The 16,800-nt window shown below is 35.7% G+C and overlaps 1 protein-coding gene across 1 annotated transcript; it reads left to right on the top strand.

Annotated features, from left to right (window-relative positions):
* Positions 1 to 380: 380 nt before the first annotated feature.
* On the top strand, positions 381 to 12,041 carry EIF5A2 (eukaryotic translation initiation factor 5A2). Its single transcript, XM_045539654.1, has 5 exons — positions 381 to 526; positions 1,226 to 1,425; positions 1,980 to 2,084; positions 11,211 to 11,342; positions 11,926 to 12,041. The coding sequence occupies exons 2-5, from the start codon at positions 1,261 to 1,263 to the stop codon at positions 11,983 to 11,985; spliced, it is 462 nt and encodes a 153-aa protein (XP_045395610.1). The 5' UTR covers positions 381 to 526; positions 1,226 to 1,260; the 3' UTR covers positions 11,986 to 12,041.
* Positions 12,042 to 16,800: the final 4,759 nt, after the last annotated feature.

The following is a 16,800-nucleotide window of genomic DNA, read 5'->3' as shown; positions in this document are numbered from 1 at the left end:
ACGCAGTTTCCTTCAGGGACACCTGGGACACCCGCTGTGCGCGCCTCTCCAGTTCTGATGGCCGTCACGTGACAACCTCCACGCACCCGATGGCAGGGACCACCGAGCGCATGCCTTGGTTCCCATTAACGTGGCCTGGGACCCGGACGCAACAATACTAAAAGTTGGAGGCAGCAAGTTTCCTTGACAGCGAGTTTGCCCTCAGCAACCAGACGCCCAGAAGCGCTCCCCACGCCGGAAGTGCACTAATCCGCAGCACGTGGGGTTGCCAGGGCGCTCTTCACGTGACTGGGCGGGGCCTCGGGAACCTGGTAGCCAATGGTAGCCCGAGAGGGCGGTGCCTGTGACGCTCCAGGGCCTATCCCGGAAGTGGGGCTAAGGTGGGGGCGGGAAAGGGCGGGGAGCCGGGGTGTGGAAAGTGTGGCGGCCCCGCCCCGTGTCTTGGAACTGCCGCGGCCGCCACCGCCGCAGCTGTAAGGGACCTGCACGGGTGCGCAGGCGAAAGGCGCTCTTTGCCTGCGGAAAGGTGAAAACCTGGGGAAAAGCTGGTGGGGCTGGGACCAGAGGGAGGCAGGGCCGGGGAAGGCGCCCGGAGCCGAGCCGTGACCGAGGGAAGGAGGAAGGATGGATCGGGGAACGGTGACAAGCGCAGGACCCGGCGGGGCTCAGGCCCTTTTGGGGCCGGGCCGAGCCGGGCCGGGCCCGGCCGGGCCGAGCCGGGGATGCCGGCAGAAGAGGGGGCGCCTGTGCGGCCGGGGTGGCGCGCTGAGGGCTGGAGGGCGCGGTGCGCGCCCGCTACCCGAGGGCCAGGTGCTGCTGGCCAGGTCCCCTTATCCCCCATCCTTCGCGGGGACGTGCGGCCTGGGCTGGGCTCCCCGCAGTAGGGTTCGGGGCGGCGGTAGAGGGCCGGGCGGCGCGGCGCGGGAAGGGCGCCGGCTTTTTCTGCGGCTGGGCGGTAGTGGCGGGACCTGCTCTCCCCTGCGCGGTGAGCGCCCAAGGCGAGTATCATCCCCACCTCCAGCGAGTTCCTCTGCGACTTCCCTCCCCACGAATGGCTGGAAAAGTTTGTAGAGGCCAGTTAGAAAGTGCCTACGAGTCTTGGGTGGGTGTTCTATAAATTCAAAAATAACAGGCCTATGATGCTTGGCACCTAACCTGTCCGAAATGAGACGTTTCCCTGCCTACATGCCCGTTATTAAAAAGCAAACACAAACTTTTTGCGTAGTTCCCACGGAAAAACTACCATCTCCCCAGCCCACCATGGCAGACGAAATTGATTTCACCACTGGAGATGCTGGGGCTTCCAGCACTTACCCTATGCAGTGCTCGGCCCTGCGCAAAAACGGCTTCGTGGTGCTCAAAGGACGACCATGCAAAATAGTGGAGATGTCAACTTCCAAAACTGGAAAGCACGGCCATGCCAAGGTAAGTGCCCTTCCAAGTCAGTCTTTGGCTTCAGAGCTGGGATTTTCATTATTTGTATTCCATTACAGATCATGAGATTTCTATACTTAAAATTTTGTGACAAGCGCTTTTTTCCCCCTTCTCGGAATTAGTGGCTGATCATCTATTGCTTTGAGTATTTAAAGGTAGCAGCAATCCTTTCGTGGGCCCTTTCATTAACTGGGAACTGAAACTTTTCTGAATCCTAGTGACCTAGAAGATCTATTCCGTTTACAAATGAGAAAACCTGTTCTAATAGTTCTAAGAAACCTAACTTTATTTTTCTTGTCTACTTTTATAATTGAATTACTGGACTATATATCATATTGGATTCTGACATGTCGTGATACTGTTTAGTTGTTTACTGCATCTTAATTCTATGACCACTACGTTTTTTTAAGAAAGTAAAATTAGATGACCTTGGAAGGAGGAGAAAGAATCTGTCATAATCAGCATTGGTATTGTGCTCTTGTATATGTAATGAGTGATATACTTGGCAAAGATTAAACAGGTTTCCTGTTCTCCTTCTCTATTAGGTTCACCTTGTTGGAATTGATATTTTCACTGGCAAAAAATATGAAGATATTTGCCCTTCTACTCACAACATGGATGTTCCAAATATTAAGAGAAATGATTATCAAGTAAGTACTAATTTCCTTTAGACTATTGCTTGTTTATTAAAGGTACAAGTACTGTACTATCATTTGTAATTTAACAAAACCCAAGAGTAGTTTTGTAGATTTTCCTAACCAATTATTAGGCACCAACTTTCTTAGAAATTAGAGAACTAGATCCTGATGTTTAACACTTGTACCTCATCTAGGATTATTACTAGTTTCCTATTTTATAACATTCTTGTATTTTTAAAAAGTTGAACACTTCTCAGTGTTTCTCAGGCCAAGTGACTGCATATTGTGACTAAGTTGAATGTTTAGTAAAATTGCTATTCTCTCTATTGTAAAATATTTCAAATTTAGGTATCTCCGTCCTGGTTGTCTTGTTTCTTTTCACTGATCATACCTAAGACTTTCAAGAAACTACTGAAATTCGTGTTCCTACCAACCAAGTTTTTGTATTAATGAATGTGAATCAGAACTTGATATTCTTAAAGAGGAAAATAAATCGAAAGCCATAAATATAAAGGATAAAGTACATGGTCACTGAATACGGTGAAGAAGATACAAAAACTATGTAATCGGTTTATTTATATTCAGTGACCATGCTTTGACCTTTTGTTAAATTATATGTGTAAACTTCAAGTTTAGTTCCAATTATACATTTGGATAAGTCATGTTTAATGATAGCATTTTGTTGTTTGGAGTGTTGATGATAACCAAACAATTGATCTCATAGGATATAGAAGCTCAGATTAATCATAACCAAAGCATTTCTTGAAAGTCTTCAATTTCTGTATAAAGCATGCCATAGATCAAACTCATGTCTGGTCATTTTACATAGTCAAAAATACAAAGTTGACACTTAGATTTGTTTTAATTCAACTTAAACTGATTTTTTTCTATACCTTTTATTGTATTGTATACATTTTTAAAGAATGTTGCTATCAACTGTAATTACCCAATGATTTCCTTTTACTCTTTGTCCACATGTAAACATATTTTTGTGTAGTTTTAATCTAGTAAACAGTTTTATATTTTCACTTTCCTACTTATCATAAATGTTTTTTTAGGTTGCATTGGAGTCTTTGTAGAAATTTGAATTGTCTTAGTATACCAGCAAGTGGTTTCAGTCAGGTAGATCTTGGTTTGTATCTAGTTCTGCCACTTTGTAGCTGGATGATCTTGGACAAGTTACACAATGTCTCTGAGCCTGTCTTCCCATCTGTAAAACAGGATTAAATGAGAAAATGTATCCCATAAATACCCTATAAGTAGACATCTACCAAAAAGTAGTTCTACTCCCCCTTCTCCTGTCTAAAAATTCTACTTAATCATTTCATTATTGTTGGAGCATCAAATCTAGATGTGGTCCATAGTAGGTGCTCAATAAACATTTGTTAAATGCATATATGATTATTCAGTATGGTAAGGATAGTGCAGCAGACTTAAGCTGAACATACAATTTTCTTTTGCCGAAAATGTGTTTCTCTTTTCATCCTAAAATATTAAGGCTTTGAATATTAATATTCATTATAGTCAATAATATCCATTCAAGGCAAAATGCTTTTGATTGTTGCATGTTTCAGAAAGATGGTATCAGCAGTTCAGATGATTACGACTATGATAAAATTAGCCACTCATTGACTGGAACTCAAGATTTAGCATAAAGGAAAAATTTGGTTTGGGTTTTATTTTGGTATATAGTAGGGTCCAGACCAGGGAAAGGTGAATGAGGTAAGGGAGGCCCTTGCCTTAGGCACACAATTTTAAATAAAGAGAAGACTAGTAACAATGCTAAACCATATAGGAGCCTAAGGCACAAGGAAAAACCAGTAAATCTGATCCTGTCTTTATTTAAAATTTTGATATTTTGCTTATCATAGCATGTTTGCATTAATTGTAATTTTTTAAGATATTACATTAAAATATTTATTTGATCACTGTAAGTTTTTTGGTATCTTCTTAAATTTTGCACCCAAGACAAGTGTCTCACTTCACCCTAATCGCAGCCGTTGGTATGTAGTCTATGCTACAGAGTGGATAAGAGGATAATTCAAGCCAGACAGACTGGGTCCTAATCCCTGCTTTGGCACTAACTAGCTGTGTGACTTTGCTTGGCAAGTTACTTAACCTCTCTTGCCTCCATTTCTTTATGTGTTATTTATGTATAAAGTGGAGATGTGAATAGTAAACTCCTCATGGGATCATTTTGAAGCTTACTAGTTAATACTAGAACAATACCTGGTATAGTAAGTACTCATTGTTCACATTCTCTTCATTATCAAGTCAGCATAGAATACTTATTTCTGTTTATTTTAAAAAATTAGTTCTGTGAGACTTTCCACTTATATTTATTGTGCTATCGTGGTCTTCGCTCACCTATCCAAGTGCCTTGATTAAATTCCTACTTTATTATTTGGCTATGTATAGTCCTTTATTTGGCTGTGTATTGTCCTTTGTATTTGCTGAATTCAATATTTTGAGTGCCAATTTGGCATTCAGCTAAAGCAAAATATGTATATCTGTTCATTTGAATAATTAAAAGTAAATATTTGTGTAGGAAAAGAAATGTATTAATATTTACAATTTTAATTTTGTGTATTTTAAAATAAGTTCAGAATGAAAGAAAAATTGTCTCCTGACTCGTCTATTCCAAGATTAGCTTGGTATTACCATTACTTCTTGCTGAAGTAGTTAACTCTGTCTGGGGCTCAGGGATGGTATAAAATACAAATATATCCAGACACCTTTGGGAATCCCGAAATTCACAAATATAGAAATGCATATTCAAAAATGCTTATACTCTGTTGAATCATATTTCTTTAGAAAGTTTTATATTGCTGTTCACTCTACTACAAGTTAAATGTCTTTTCTGCATTCACTCAAGTTTTATCTGTCATTCGAAGATCATTTTCTAGAAGGAAAACTAATTACTACAGGACACATTAAGTTTATATTGTAGACCTTTGGATTATTGGTGAATTTCCAAAACTATGACTATTAAACCCCAGCATATTCTTCAAATAAGTGGTCTATCTTTTGGATGTTGAGATATTGTTGCAACTTAAAACAATAATGGCAAAGAAGATGATGATGCTATAAATTCCTTGAGCTCTTAAAATGTTTTTATAATTTTTACCTGTTCTGCAGAATCCTTGCATTCCCTGATGGAACCAGTCTTTCTTTGGGAATAGAAAACTTCTAAACCAGTAGAGCTCAGTATTGCAGGGACAAGAGGGAAATATTTTGCTACAGGATCAGTAAGGGTATTAGTGAGAAAAGCCATTACCTTTGGCTCCTAGACCTATGTATTCTACCTATGGGAAAAATAGCACCATATATTGAAATGTATTGTAACCTGCAAAACAGCATGCCAGACCAAGAAAGCATCACCCAGCAGGTGCCATAAATGAGTCTTCAATAAGCCAGTCCACAAAGGCAAGCAGTTTTGGAATGATGGGCTATATAAGCCAGTGAATTCTCTGGACATTGTCTTGTGCCCCATTATTATGCCTATAAAATTACTCTTTTAGTCAGAAATGATGCCATGTGAGATACTATGAAAGGAATGAGGCATATTCTATAAATCTAAATGAGATTTTAGCAAAAGCACTGCAGGCAGGAAAGGCAGATCCATATGCAGGGTAATAATTTATTGCAATAAGGACAAATTCCTGCCACTGCCATGATGGAAGGGGTACAATGTTATCAGTCAGATGGCTAACTGTTCCCCCTGGGGAATGGTGCCATATCTGGGATTCTGTATGGATCTCTTCCATGAAGTTCTCAGTGGCTGTAGTCAGATCAGCCTTGGTGAGAGAAAGCCTATGTCATTGAGCACATTGAACAAGGATTGGGAAAGCTACAAAAAGAAGCTGAATGGCATGAGAATCATCTTGTCCACCTAATTATTGAGAGCCTCATCAGTAGCAGATGACCTTTGGTGAGCATTCATATGGACACATTCTCTAATTTTTTGGAGGAGTCCATCCATTTACCACTTTCCCAGACCTTATTGTCAGCAATTTTTGTATCTTGTTCTTTTAGTGCCCTTAACCTTTCAGCCAAACTCTTAGCTGTTGCCAATAATTAGCATAAATCCACACCTCTGGTTCTCTCTTTCAGTTCCAGTGCTTAAAGTTCTTCCCAGCCCCGCTATCTTTCAGGCCCACCTGTGAATGGTGTCATCATGTAATGTATAACCATCTAGAAACCATTCTGAATTTTTTTCTTTTTCAGTAAACTTGTTGTAGGGAACTCCCCAAAAAGCCATTGGTATGAGTTGAGGGAGAAGTGTCAATGTGGTAGGAGCAGGTGTTTTCTGAATCTGAGCCACTTCTTATGCAATTTGTTTGTGCCTTTAGAACCTGCCTAAGTTGATGTCATATATGCTACTTCTATTTGATGCTGGAGTACTACTTTATATTCCCAGTTGCATGGCTTAGTGGTTCAGATAACATCCCAGTTGATGATGGTGTTCTTGCTTAGGATGTGTAATAATAATGATTAAGCATTCAGTCTTACCCAGGGACTAGCAACTGGAAGGAAGTAGCCCAAGAGTGCTGGGGGAAAAGAAGGAAGAAGTGGAAAGGAATAGGTATTACCAAAACAAATCTGGTTGTTTTGAAATACATTGAGAAGCAAAATTAAATTCAGAAATTAGGGCTAAGAAGGCACCTGTAGTGCTGACATACCTTCTCCAGCCTTCTGTTGTATACCAGTATTACAAATGCAAGCAAAAATAGTTTCCCCATAATTCCTCCTTTTCAATGTGCTTTCTTATTCTGACTACATCGTGGACAAAATCTGTAGTCACTAAATCTCCCATACCCTTCCTTTTAGATCATGCTTTGCTTCCTTAGTTCGCTGTGCCTCCTAGCATTTAGTGGTTACAGTGCTCCTTCTAGAATTCTTGATATGTCATGGCATTTTTCTGTTTTACTTTTTATTGTGGAAATTTTCAAAGTACGGTATAATGAATCCCATATACCCATCACTCAGCTTCAACAATTACCTATACGTGGCTAATCTTGTTTCATCTACACCCTACACCTGTTTTTTCTTCCTGTTCTACCTCTTGATTATTTGGGATTTTTTTTATATGTATAAATTTATGGGATACAAGTGTAATTTTATGACATGCACAGATTGCATAGTGGTGAATAGTATTCATTATATATATATATCAGATTTTCTTTATGCGGTCATCCATAGATACTTAGATTAATTCCATATCTTTGCTATTGTGAATAATGCTGGAATCAACATATGAGTACAGGTTACCTTTTTGATATATTAATTTCTGTATATCCTCTTTTGAAAAGTATCTATTCGTGTCCTTTGTGTACTTTTTAATGGAATTATTTGTTTTTTGTTTGAGTTCCTTGTATATTCTGGCTATTAGTCCCCTTTCAGATGCTAATTCCAGACATCATATCATTTCATCTCCAAATATTTTGTTATGCATCTCTAAAAGATAAAAACAATAAAAAACAAAACACACTAACACATATAAAACAATTAATTCCTAAATATCGTCAAATATCCCATCAGTATCTACATTTTCTTAACTTCCTAATTGTATTTTTTAAAAAAAATATATCCGGCCTAAATAAGGTCCACACAATTCATTTGATTGGTGTATCTCTTAAATGTATTTTAATCTATAGGTTCTCCTCTTTCACATGTGCACTTAAGGTCTCTCTCTCTCTCTCTTTTTCTCTGCAATTTTTTGATGAAGAGACTGTTCTGTAGACTTTCCCACTGTCTGGATTTAGCAAATTGCATTTTCTTATTTTTTAACATGTTTTCAGTCCCTTGTGTTTCCTGAAACTTGGTAATAAGATGTGAAGGCTTGGTCAGATTCAATTTAGATTTTTGTTTTCTTCCTCTCCTTTCTTTTTTTCTTTAACAGGACTATTCCATAGGTGATATTCTGTGCAACTGTTAGTTAAATAATGGTTATTATTTCTCTTTTTGAGGTGTTATCAGCTATGTGATCATTGCCTCAATCCATTAATTGATTAGAGACAAAATAATGATCTGTCATTCCTTCATTTTTTTTACCAGAATACTTCTATAAAAAGAAACTTTATCAATTTTTTTTGTTTACCTTAAGGTATAGTATATATACTCTATGTGTGTGTGTGTGTGTGTGTGTGTGTGTGTGTATATAAACACATATATATATGAAAGGCAGTATAAATACTTGATTCTTTCACTGTAATTACCAGGGTTTTGTTTTGTTTTGAGACGGAGTCTTGCTCTGTTGCCTGAGCATCAGCCTAGCTCACAGCAACCTCAAACTCCTGGGCTCAAGTGATCCTCCTGCCTCAGCCTCTCTAGTAGCTGGGACTGCAGGCATGTGCCACCACACCTGGCTCACTTTTTCTATTTTTCATAGAGGTGGGATCTCGCTCTTGTTCAGGCTGGTCTTGAACTCCTGACCTCAAGCAATCCTCCCACCTCAGCCTCCCACAGTGCTAGGATTACAGGCGTGAGCCACCATGCCTGGCCAAATTACCCATCTTTAAAGTGAGTTGGTTCCTAGCATCCCCTGAAGATGACAACGAAATATTTTTTTCACTATGAACTCAAACATTTGAACATATTTGTGTTTAAATCCATTGTAGTTCCTATCATATTGACTCTCAAATCGTCCTGTCTTTGGCCAGTGGAACCTTATCCAAGTTAGCTCCTGAGCTCCTTTTTCGTGAGCCTAACGGTCTTTGATTGTGCCTTGCTTTCTAGTATAACAACTTGCTCCATGTTCATCTTGTACGCTTCCTGCTCTGGACTTGGGATTATCTATTTTTCCAAGAAGCCACAGATTGTTTTAGTAGGAAATAAAAGATCCCACATTATGATACCAGTATAATCTACACTGTTCAGGAGCATGGTATACCACCATATATGCCCAGCACCTCTATTTTAAGTTTTTTGAACCTTACCTCTACTGTCTCCCTGCTTGCTACTAACAACAACTACTCCCTCTACCAAAAGAAAAACAAAAAACAATTGTTCAAAAACATCTTAAAGGCCAGGCGTGGTGATTCATGCCTGTAATCCTAGCACTCTGGGAGGCTGAGGTGGGAGGATTGCTTGAGGTCAGGAGTTCAAGACCAGCCTGAACAAGAGCGATACCCCATCTCTACTAAAAATGGAAACAATTAGCCAGGCAACTAAAAGTAGAATAAAAAAAAAATTGGCAGGGCGTGGTGGTGTGCACCACCTGTAGTCTCAGCTACTTGAGAAGCTGAGGTAGGAGGATCACTTAAGCCCAGGAGTTTGAGGTTGCAGGAAGCTACAATGACACCACTGCTCTCTACCCAGGGCAACAGAGTGAGACTCTGTCTCAAAAAAAAAAAGAAAAATCTTAATGTTATCAAATGAGTAGATTTGTTTAAAGGTGAACGATCAGAAGGAAATATTTAGAATTGGCTGATGACAGTCTCCTCACCATCCCCTCCTTCCAACTCCATAGAGTCAGAAAGGCATTTGAGAAAAGGTAGAAAAATTTGCCCAAAAATATGCCTGAGATTTGACAATGACATTATTTTTTTTTTTTTAAGATTTCAAATTACAAAGGGGAAAAGTGTATCTTTAGAGTGGAAAGTCCTGAGAGATACCACCCTAGCCAAGTGATGAAAATTAAGCTCACTAGTAATGGAACAAATTAACATAATTTGCCTCCTGATATGATACTCTGAGGGCACATAGTTTGTGTAGTATTCCTTTCAAAAATCCATTACCTGAATCATGAGGAAAGAATGAAACAAACCCAAACTGAGGAACATGCTATAAACCAGTGAACGTGTACTCTTCAAAAATGTCAATGTCCTGAAAGACAAAGGGTGAAGGAACTGTTCAAATTAAGAGAGACTAACCTGACATTACAGCCAGATAAATACAACATAATGATCCTGGAGTTGGGGAGATAAGTCGCTATCAAGGACAATGTTAGGATAACTGGCAAATTTGAATATAGACTGTATATTGAATAATAGGTTATCAGTATTTCCTGATTTTGAAAAACAAACTGTGGTTATATAAGAGTATATCCTCGTTCTTGGGGAAAACACACTGAAGTACTTATTTCTGAAAAGTCATGATCTTTGAAACTTACTCTCAAATGGTTCAGTAAAAATGTTTGTGATATGTATTTTATATATTGCATGTATGTATATGTAGAGAGGAAAAATGCACTTGTTGCTTAAATGTTAACAATGGGTAAATCTAGGTAAAGGATATGGGATTTCATTGCATTATTGCAACTTTTCTTTAGATTTTAAGATTTCCTAATAATTTAAAGGATCAAGTAATTCAATCTCATTATTTAATTTTAGTTTTCTTAACTTAGTTTTATTTTTGAAAACTTTTATTTCATATAACAATTTATTGTTTATAAATACATTGTTTTACTAGATGTTTAATATGATATTTATACATTTTTATATTTGAAATGCTTTATATTTCATGCCAGATTAGGTTGATGACTGGCTTTGTTTCATTAATGTCATCAATAAGCTAGTGTTTGTTTTTTAAAAAAGAAAACCTATTGTTAGCAGTGAGCTAGAGACCAAAAATTTTCCATTTAACTTCGCTCATAATAAAATTATAAAATTCATTGTTTGTAACATTGAAAAATTAAAAATAACTTTTATGCTTATTAATGGGAAAATGGTAAGATCAGTTACAGTATATCTCTGCAGTTGTGTAGTGGTTAAATAGACTAAGGTAGGTTTTTATGTTCTGATTTGAAAAGATTTCTAAGACATGTTAAGTCAAAGAGCTTGCTGAAAAAATACATGCAGAATTTAAAAAAAGAAAAAATACTTATATCCAATTTTTTAAAGCAACTATATTTGCATTGTGTACATTAATGCAAATGCTTTAGGATACACTGTAAAAGAAGCCTAAACTGTTCAATAATGCAGAAATTGAGTGGGGGCGGGGGAGTATAGGGATGAGTGAACTTATACTTCCATTCTGTGCGTATTTTATACTTTTGTATTTTCAGCACTTTTAAACACCAAGAATATTCATGTATTACTGTGTATTTATACAAATTAATATGGATTGCAATTTTTGTGAACATGAGAGGAGTGGATATAATCTAATCAGTGCAAATGATATAATTTCTTCTAATAGCTGATTTGCATTCAAGATGGTTACCTTTCCCTGCTGACAGAAACTGGTGAAGTTCGTGAGGATCTTAAACTCCCAGAAGGTGAACTAGGCAAAGAAATAGAAGGAAAATACAATGCAGGTGAAGATGTACAGGTAAAGACTTATGGGAAGATTGTTTTTTAAACCATTTAATAGAATTTTGGCTTAAACTAGTTAACATAAAATACTATTAATATACATGGAATGTGGTTTAAAAATATTGTTGAAAAGTTGAAAATGATCGCTGTAAGGCAATTTTTCCATGATACTCTTAGAGACCCGTTACCAAAGAAGTATTGAAGTTCATTTTTTACTACATAAACACTGTCAACCCCAAATTTGTTTTGAGGCTCTTCATCTGAGCTGTTCTTAAGGAGAAGAAATGATGCTATAAGGGAGTGTTAAAGAGTGAAGGAGATTTACTCTGTTACAGCTTTCAGAAGTACAGTATCTAGTAAGTGTTGAAATATTTATAGCTCTTATTCTTCCTATTCCCTGGAAGTTGTTTTACAAACCACAATTTGAAAAATTCTGCTTCAGAAAACTGTAAAGAAAGTAGATTATTTATTTTGGAATACTCCTTTCCAAATTCAATGTGTACAAAATATCCACAAATATAAAATATATGTGAGCTAAATATATCTTCTATATGTATTACCTTCTGAATAACTTTTTGCCTGCTTTTTTTTCCTTCTAGGTATCTGTCATGTGTGCAATGAGTGAAGAATATGCTGTAGCCATAAAACCCTGCAAATAAACAGGAACATCAGGCATGAACAAACTATTTAGGTCTGGATCAACTGCGGATCTAAAGTTTGATTCTAAGTTGTCACCAAAGCTATGACCTTCATAAGCAACCTCATTTCTTTTTGTAATTGTTTTGAAGTTGTGCTGGGTTAGTTTTGCAGGCAATTAGTAATTTTAAAAAATTACCAAGATGTGTAATTCTTTTATTATTTAGTTTTGTAGGTGTTTTTCCTATAACGTTCCTGTGGTTTTCAGTCTGTGAGTCTAAGAAACAGACAAGATAGCTTCAGCAGATGTGATTTGTCTGACCAAATCATTCCTGCATTTTAGTTAAATGACAAATAAACCAGGGTTTTAAATCAAACAATGTAGCATATAATGGTATTGAAGTTGAATTGCTCTACATTAATTTCAGATTTAATATCACAAAATATATAGATTATGGATTGGAATTGTCGCAGTTCAGCTTGTGTATGGCAAACACAAATCCTTAAACAAAAATCATGCTATGAAAAAGTGTAGTTATCTTGCTGGCCACGTGCAACCACATGTATTACCTTGGTCATACTATTCTTTGCCAAATTGTTGTCAGACTTGATATAACCTATGGTGGTTTTAGTATCTTTTTGTGGTTGACAGAGGGATATTGAACTGTTGGGTGAAAGTGAACAAGTCAGATTATAAAGAATACACAAAAGACAATGACAAAGAGGGTTGGTTAAAGCCATAAGTTTTTATTTGAGGCCTTTTGTAGTCAGCATAAAAATAAAAAGTGGCTTTTTAGTTGTGTTTTTGCTTTTAAGTTTTGCCCCCCACCTCCACCCACAGACATTTAAAGGAGTGATCTATCTGCTTTACTGGATACTATGCAGTACTTTTTTCCCAGCCATGTTGGTATTTATCAGTAAATACTCCTTTCCAACCATTTTTAAGTAGATTTTTTGTTTTTACATTAAACTATTTGTTAGACAAAAACTGGGAATTCTTACTTTTAATTGATTTGGAACGTTTGTTAAATTTATCTATGTTTTTTCTAAAATGAAAGTGAATCATGGAAGAAATGTCACTTTATATATTGTTATTTAACTTATTTTAAAGTATATGTACTTTTCTGATTATCATGTGACTTTATTCGGTTACTGGTGTGAAATATAACTAGGAAAGAATTCTATTAATATAAGCTGAATTATTTTAAAAGTTATTTTAGGTGACACCACTGTATTTCTGTTTAATCTTTTGAGTCATATGTATATTAATATTTCCAGAATTTTAGACACTGGTACAGGGTCCATGAGGATCTTTGACTCAGTAACAATCATTATATTGGAATGAAGCTTAGAACAAAATCACTCTTTTAGTAATACCTTGATTCTCTAAGACTGGTTCTGAGACCTCTTCCTTCATTCCTTGACCTCTGAAAGGCCTTTGGTTCCTATAACCTAGAGGGACACATATATGATGATGTCACTGATCTAATAAGTCACTAGAAATAGCATTAGGAACAGAAGATCTCAAAGTTTTAGTTGCTTAATTTCTACAGACTTTTAAATCTTATCTTGGCTTCAGAAAACTCATTTGGAGAAGAAGCAAGACGCTTTGAGAGAAATGCAAAGAGGAAAATTCTAAAGCACAAGAAATATTGAGGTTGTAGTTAATTGTTTTCAGTATAACATTTTCGCTTTTGCCCATCTAAAGCACAATTAGTAATTAGGCTAAATTCTTTCCAGTATGCTATTTAAGAATCTACTACATAATGCTCTAGTTTTTTTAGTACTCTGTAATGCATATCTTACTTGCTGCTGGTTGGCATTGTTACCCACAGGAATTCCAGAAAATTATTAATCTGTGCTACTTACTGGTCATTCATATGGCCCCTGCTAACCGTACTCGTGTTCTGATTTAATATTATCTCTAGATTAGCATGCCCTTGTTCTTCCTAACTTGTCAAACTTCACATAAATATATTTTCAATTGTGATGTAAGGGTATACAAATTATAATAATGCATCTCTATCTTCAAGCCTTGAATGGCAAAAGCTATTTGTGCATAAATATTTCATTTTAAGTACTATATGAAGTGTAAATATTCTTCTGACATATAAGTATAGATTTTAAAGATATGGGACTGTTTATTTTCACATAAGTCAATAGATGTTTCTCTAGAACAAAATATTTCATTTAGTAAAGCTTTATAAATTATATTAAAAGGAAGCAGGGAACATATTTTTTAACATAGAACAGAAGTGACTTCATTCTTTTTAGACATCAGAGAAATGTTAAAAGTTGATTCCTAGTATTTCTTGTACTTTTTTTGTAGCAAGTGTTAAATGTCACAAGTTACATGTATAGAATGTGGACTGTCATGTCAATAGATTATACAATGATATCCCATTTTTGTCTGTACACATTTCACCAATTTATATTCAACAGGTTGAATAATTGTTTCTTTCTAGAACAACTTATTTTATTTCTACTGTAATGACTTTGTTATACCTTATTTGCTACAAAGTTGTATACCCTCTGACATAGATCACATCATTGCTACTTAGCATTTGCATCATAAACATAGTTATGATGTTTTTCTTTCATACTCCCCTCCAAGGGCTGTCAGTCACTTGAAGAAATTGTTGCTAACCAAGCTCTTGCTGTGTTTGCTTTAATGGTACAAGCCCCTGTACCAATGCTTTATATTAATTAACAAAATTCTCCTGCAGTCAGAACATGATATCTTTAACAGGAGATGCTGTGTTAAAATATTTAGGCTAATAAAATTTGGGTATACAATTTTTCATTACAACACAATGTGAGTGTGTGCATGTGCACACATTAGCTTTGTATTTTTGTTCTTTTTCCAAAATCCATTCAACTCTTTAAAGTACTGTAGTCTGGTAGTGCCTCAAATGTTGGTAACTGGTTTTATTTTTATTAATTTACAACTTTTTCAGAACTTGTTTTTGTACTTTAAGGTTTCTCAATTAGATTATTTCTAGTTGAGCTGTAATTTGAATGCATTGTTCTCAGGACTGTTTGTGCTAAGAGCTGGAGTTTTATTATTTCAAAGCTGACTGCCTGAAAGCATATTGCAGAACTTTCCCAAATTGTAATACCATGATACATACATCTAAAAAATTCTTAATATCAACATATTTAAACTACATACCAAGTATTCAAGAAAACAATGGAAGTATTAGTAGCATCTATACCTGAATCTTACCATATTTTTTCATTGAAGAATAGAATTTGGTAGTCTCATCTTGGATCCCTATCCTTACAATATATTTGAAAAGCATTCTTTTGGCATGGACCCCAAAGATAGTTTTAGAGCCAGACATTGATATAGTAGTTCTCCAAACATATTTAGGGACAGCAGGTTGAAAATTCATAATGCTGTTCTGTGTACAAATGTTTATATGTTGAATTCTATAATATGACCTATGAACACATTTACTATGAGAAAATACGGCTCCTAAGCAGTATAAGAGCAAAAATATAAGCATATTCCCATAAACAATATATTGTACTGATCAACAGTTTTAATTTTCTAATAAAATTTAGACATAATATTTCATAGTTTTCAAGCTTTTTTCTGCTAGCATTCAAATAATAGGCAACAAAGATTTAAGAAAAATTTATAGTAGAAAATCTTCAAGTTGAGAAAATCCAATCTATTAACTTTATTGAATTTTTTTTCTCTGAATTGGGTATATAGCATCATTATTTGATTTTAGCAGGGAACATTTGGATTTAGCTTACGGAACACAGATGTTGTAAGGGAACATGGATTGAAGTCAATATATAATTTAATGTTTTTCCAGTAAATAAACATCTGAACACCAACTTAACTACCAAGTGAGGTCAAGTGCCTGAAAAGTGCTGTATACATCTAATAAGCATGTTTTTCTTTATGTGAAAGATGCATCTTACGGCAACCATACCAGGCTTTCACTGGCTAGAAACACACTTGTTGCCAAACTTTGCCATCCACCACTATTCCCCTCCTTTGAACAGGTAGAGATCTATTTTACAATAAAAAAGTTTCTTTTATTTATATGAAGTCCCTAAAACTATTTCTTGGTATTGGTAGATTTAAGTGTATCTTAGTTGTAGATTGTACTTTTTAAAAACTCTGGACACTAAACTATATTCAACAATGACCAAACAGCGTGTCATAAGTTACAGTTGTGAACTTTCTTGAGAGGAATTCTTTATTGTGGTTAATATCTACTATAAATAAGCACTCTTGTGCTTGTTACAAAGTAAAGTGCAAATTACTAGTTCTATACTGGTATAATGAAAATGACCAGTTCTATTCTATTATGTACTTTTTTCCTCCTCCCAAAAAAGGAAATATTTGAAATGGTATTGTCTAATCCAGTGGCACTTTATTAGTAATACATTTTATTTATCTTAGGTGTAGGAGAATTCTTGCTTTTACCTGTAGAGACTCAAATGTTTTAGCTAAAACTTAAAAATTTTAAGATATGTATTAATAGTATGGATATTATAATTGTGCATTTTACATTTCAAATATGGGTAAAATTCAAATATTAAGTCCTTGGCTATACTAAAAAAACCTTTAAAATGTAGATAAACTTATCAATTATGACTTTTTGTTACATTAAAATATTTGTCTGTTAACTTCATCAGTTACATTAAATACAAATAAAGTTAATTTAACAGCTTATACAACTCTTGTTTATTTACATTCTTAAAAAATTTTTCATAGTAGAGAATTTTATGAGTTAATGTGTATATCGCTTTAAAAAGAAAATCTAACTTATATTTTATTAAGTTTTTTTTTTTTTATATGCTAGGTCCTTAGTACC

Source organism: Lemur catta, chromosome 1 (assembly GCF_020740605.2).
Source record: "Lemur catta isolate mLemCat1 chromosome 1, mLemCat1.pri, whole genome shotgun sequence".
NCBI lineage: Eukaryota > Metazoa > Chordata > Mammalia > Primates > Lemuridae > Lemur > Lemur catta.
The sequence above is the reverse complement of the archived record's forward strand: the minus strand, read 5'-3'. Positions and strand labels throughout refer to the sequence as shown.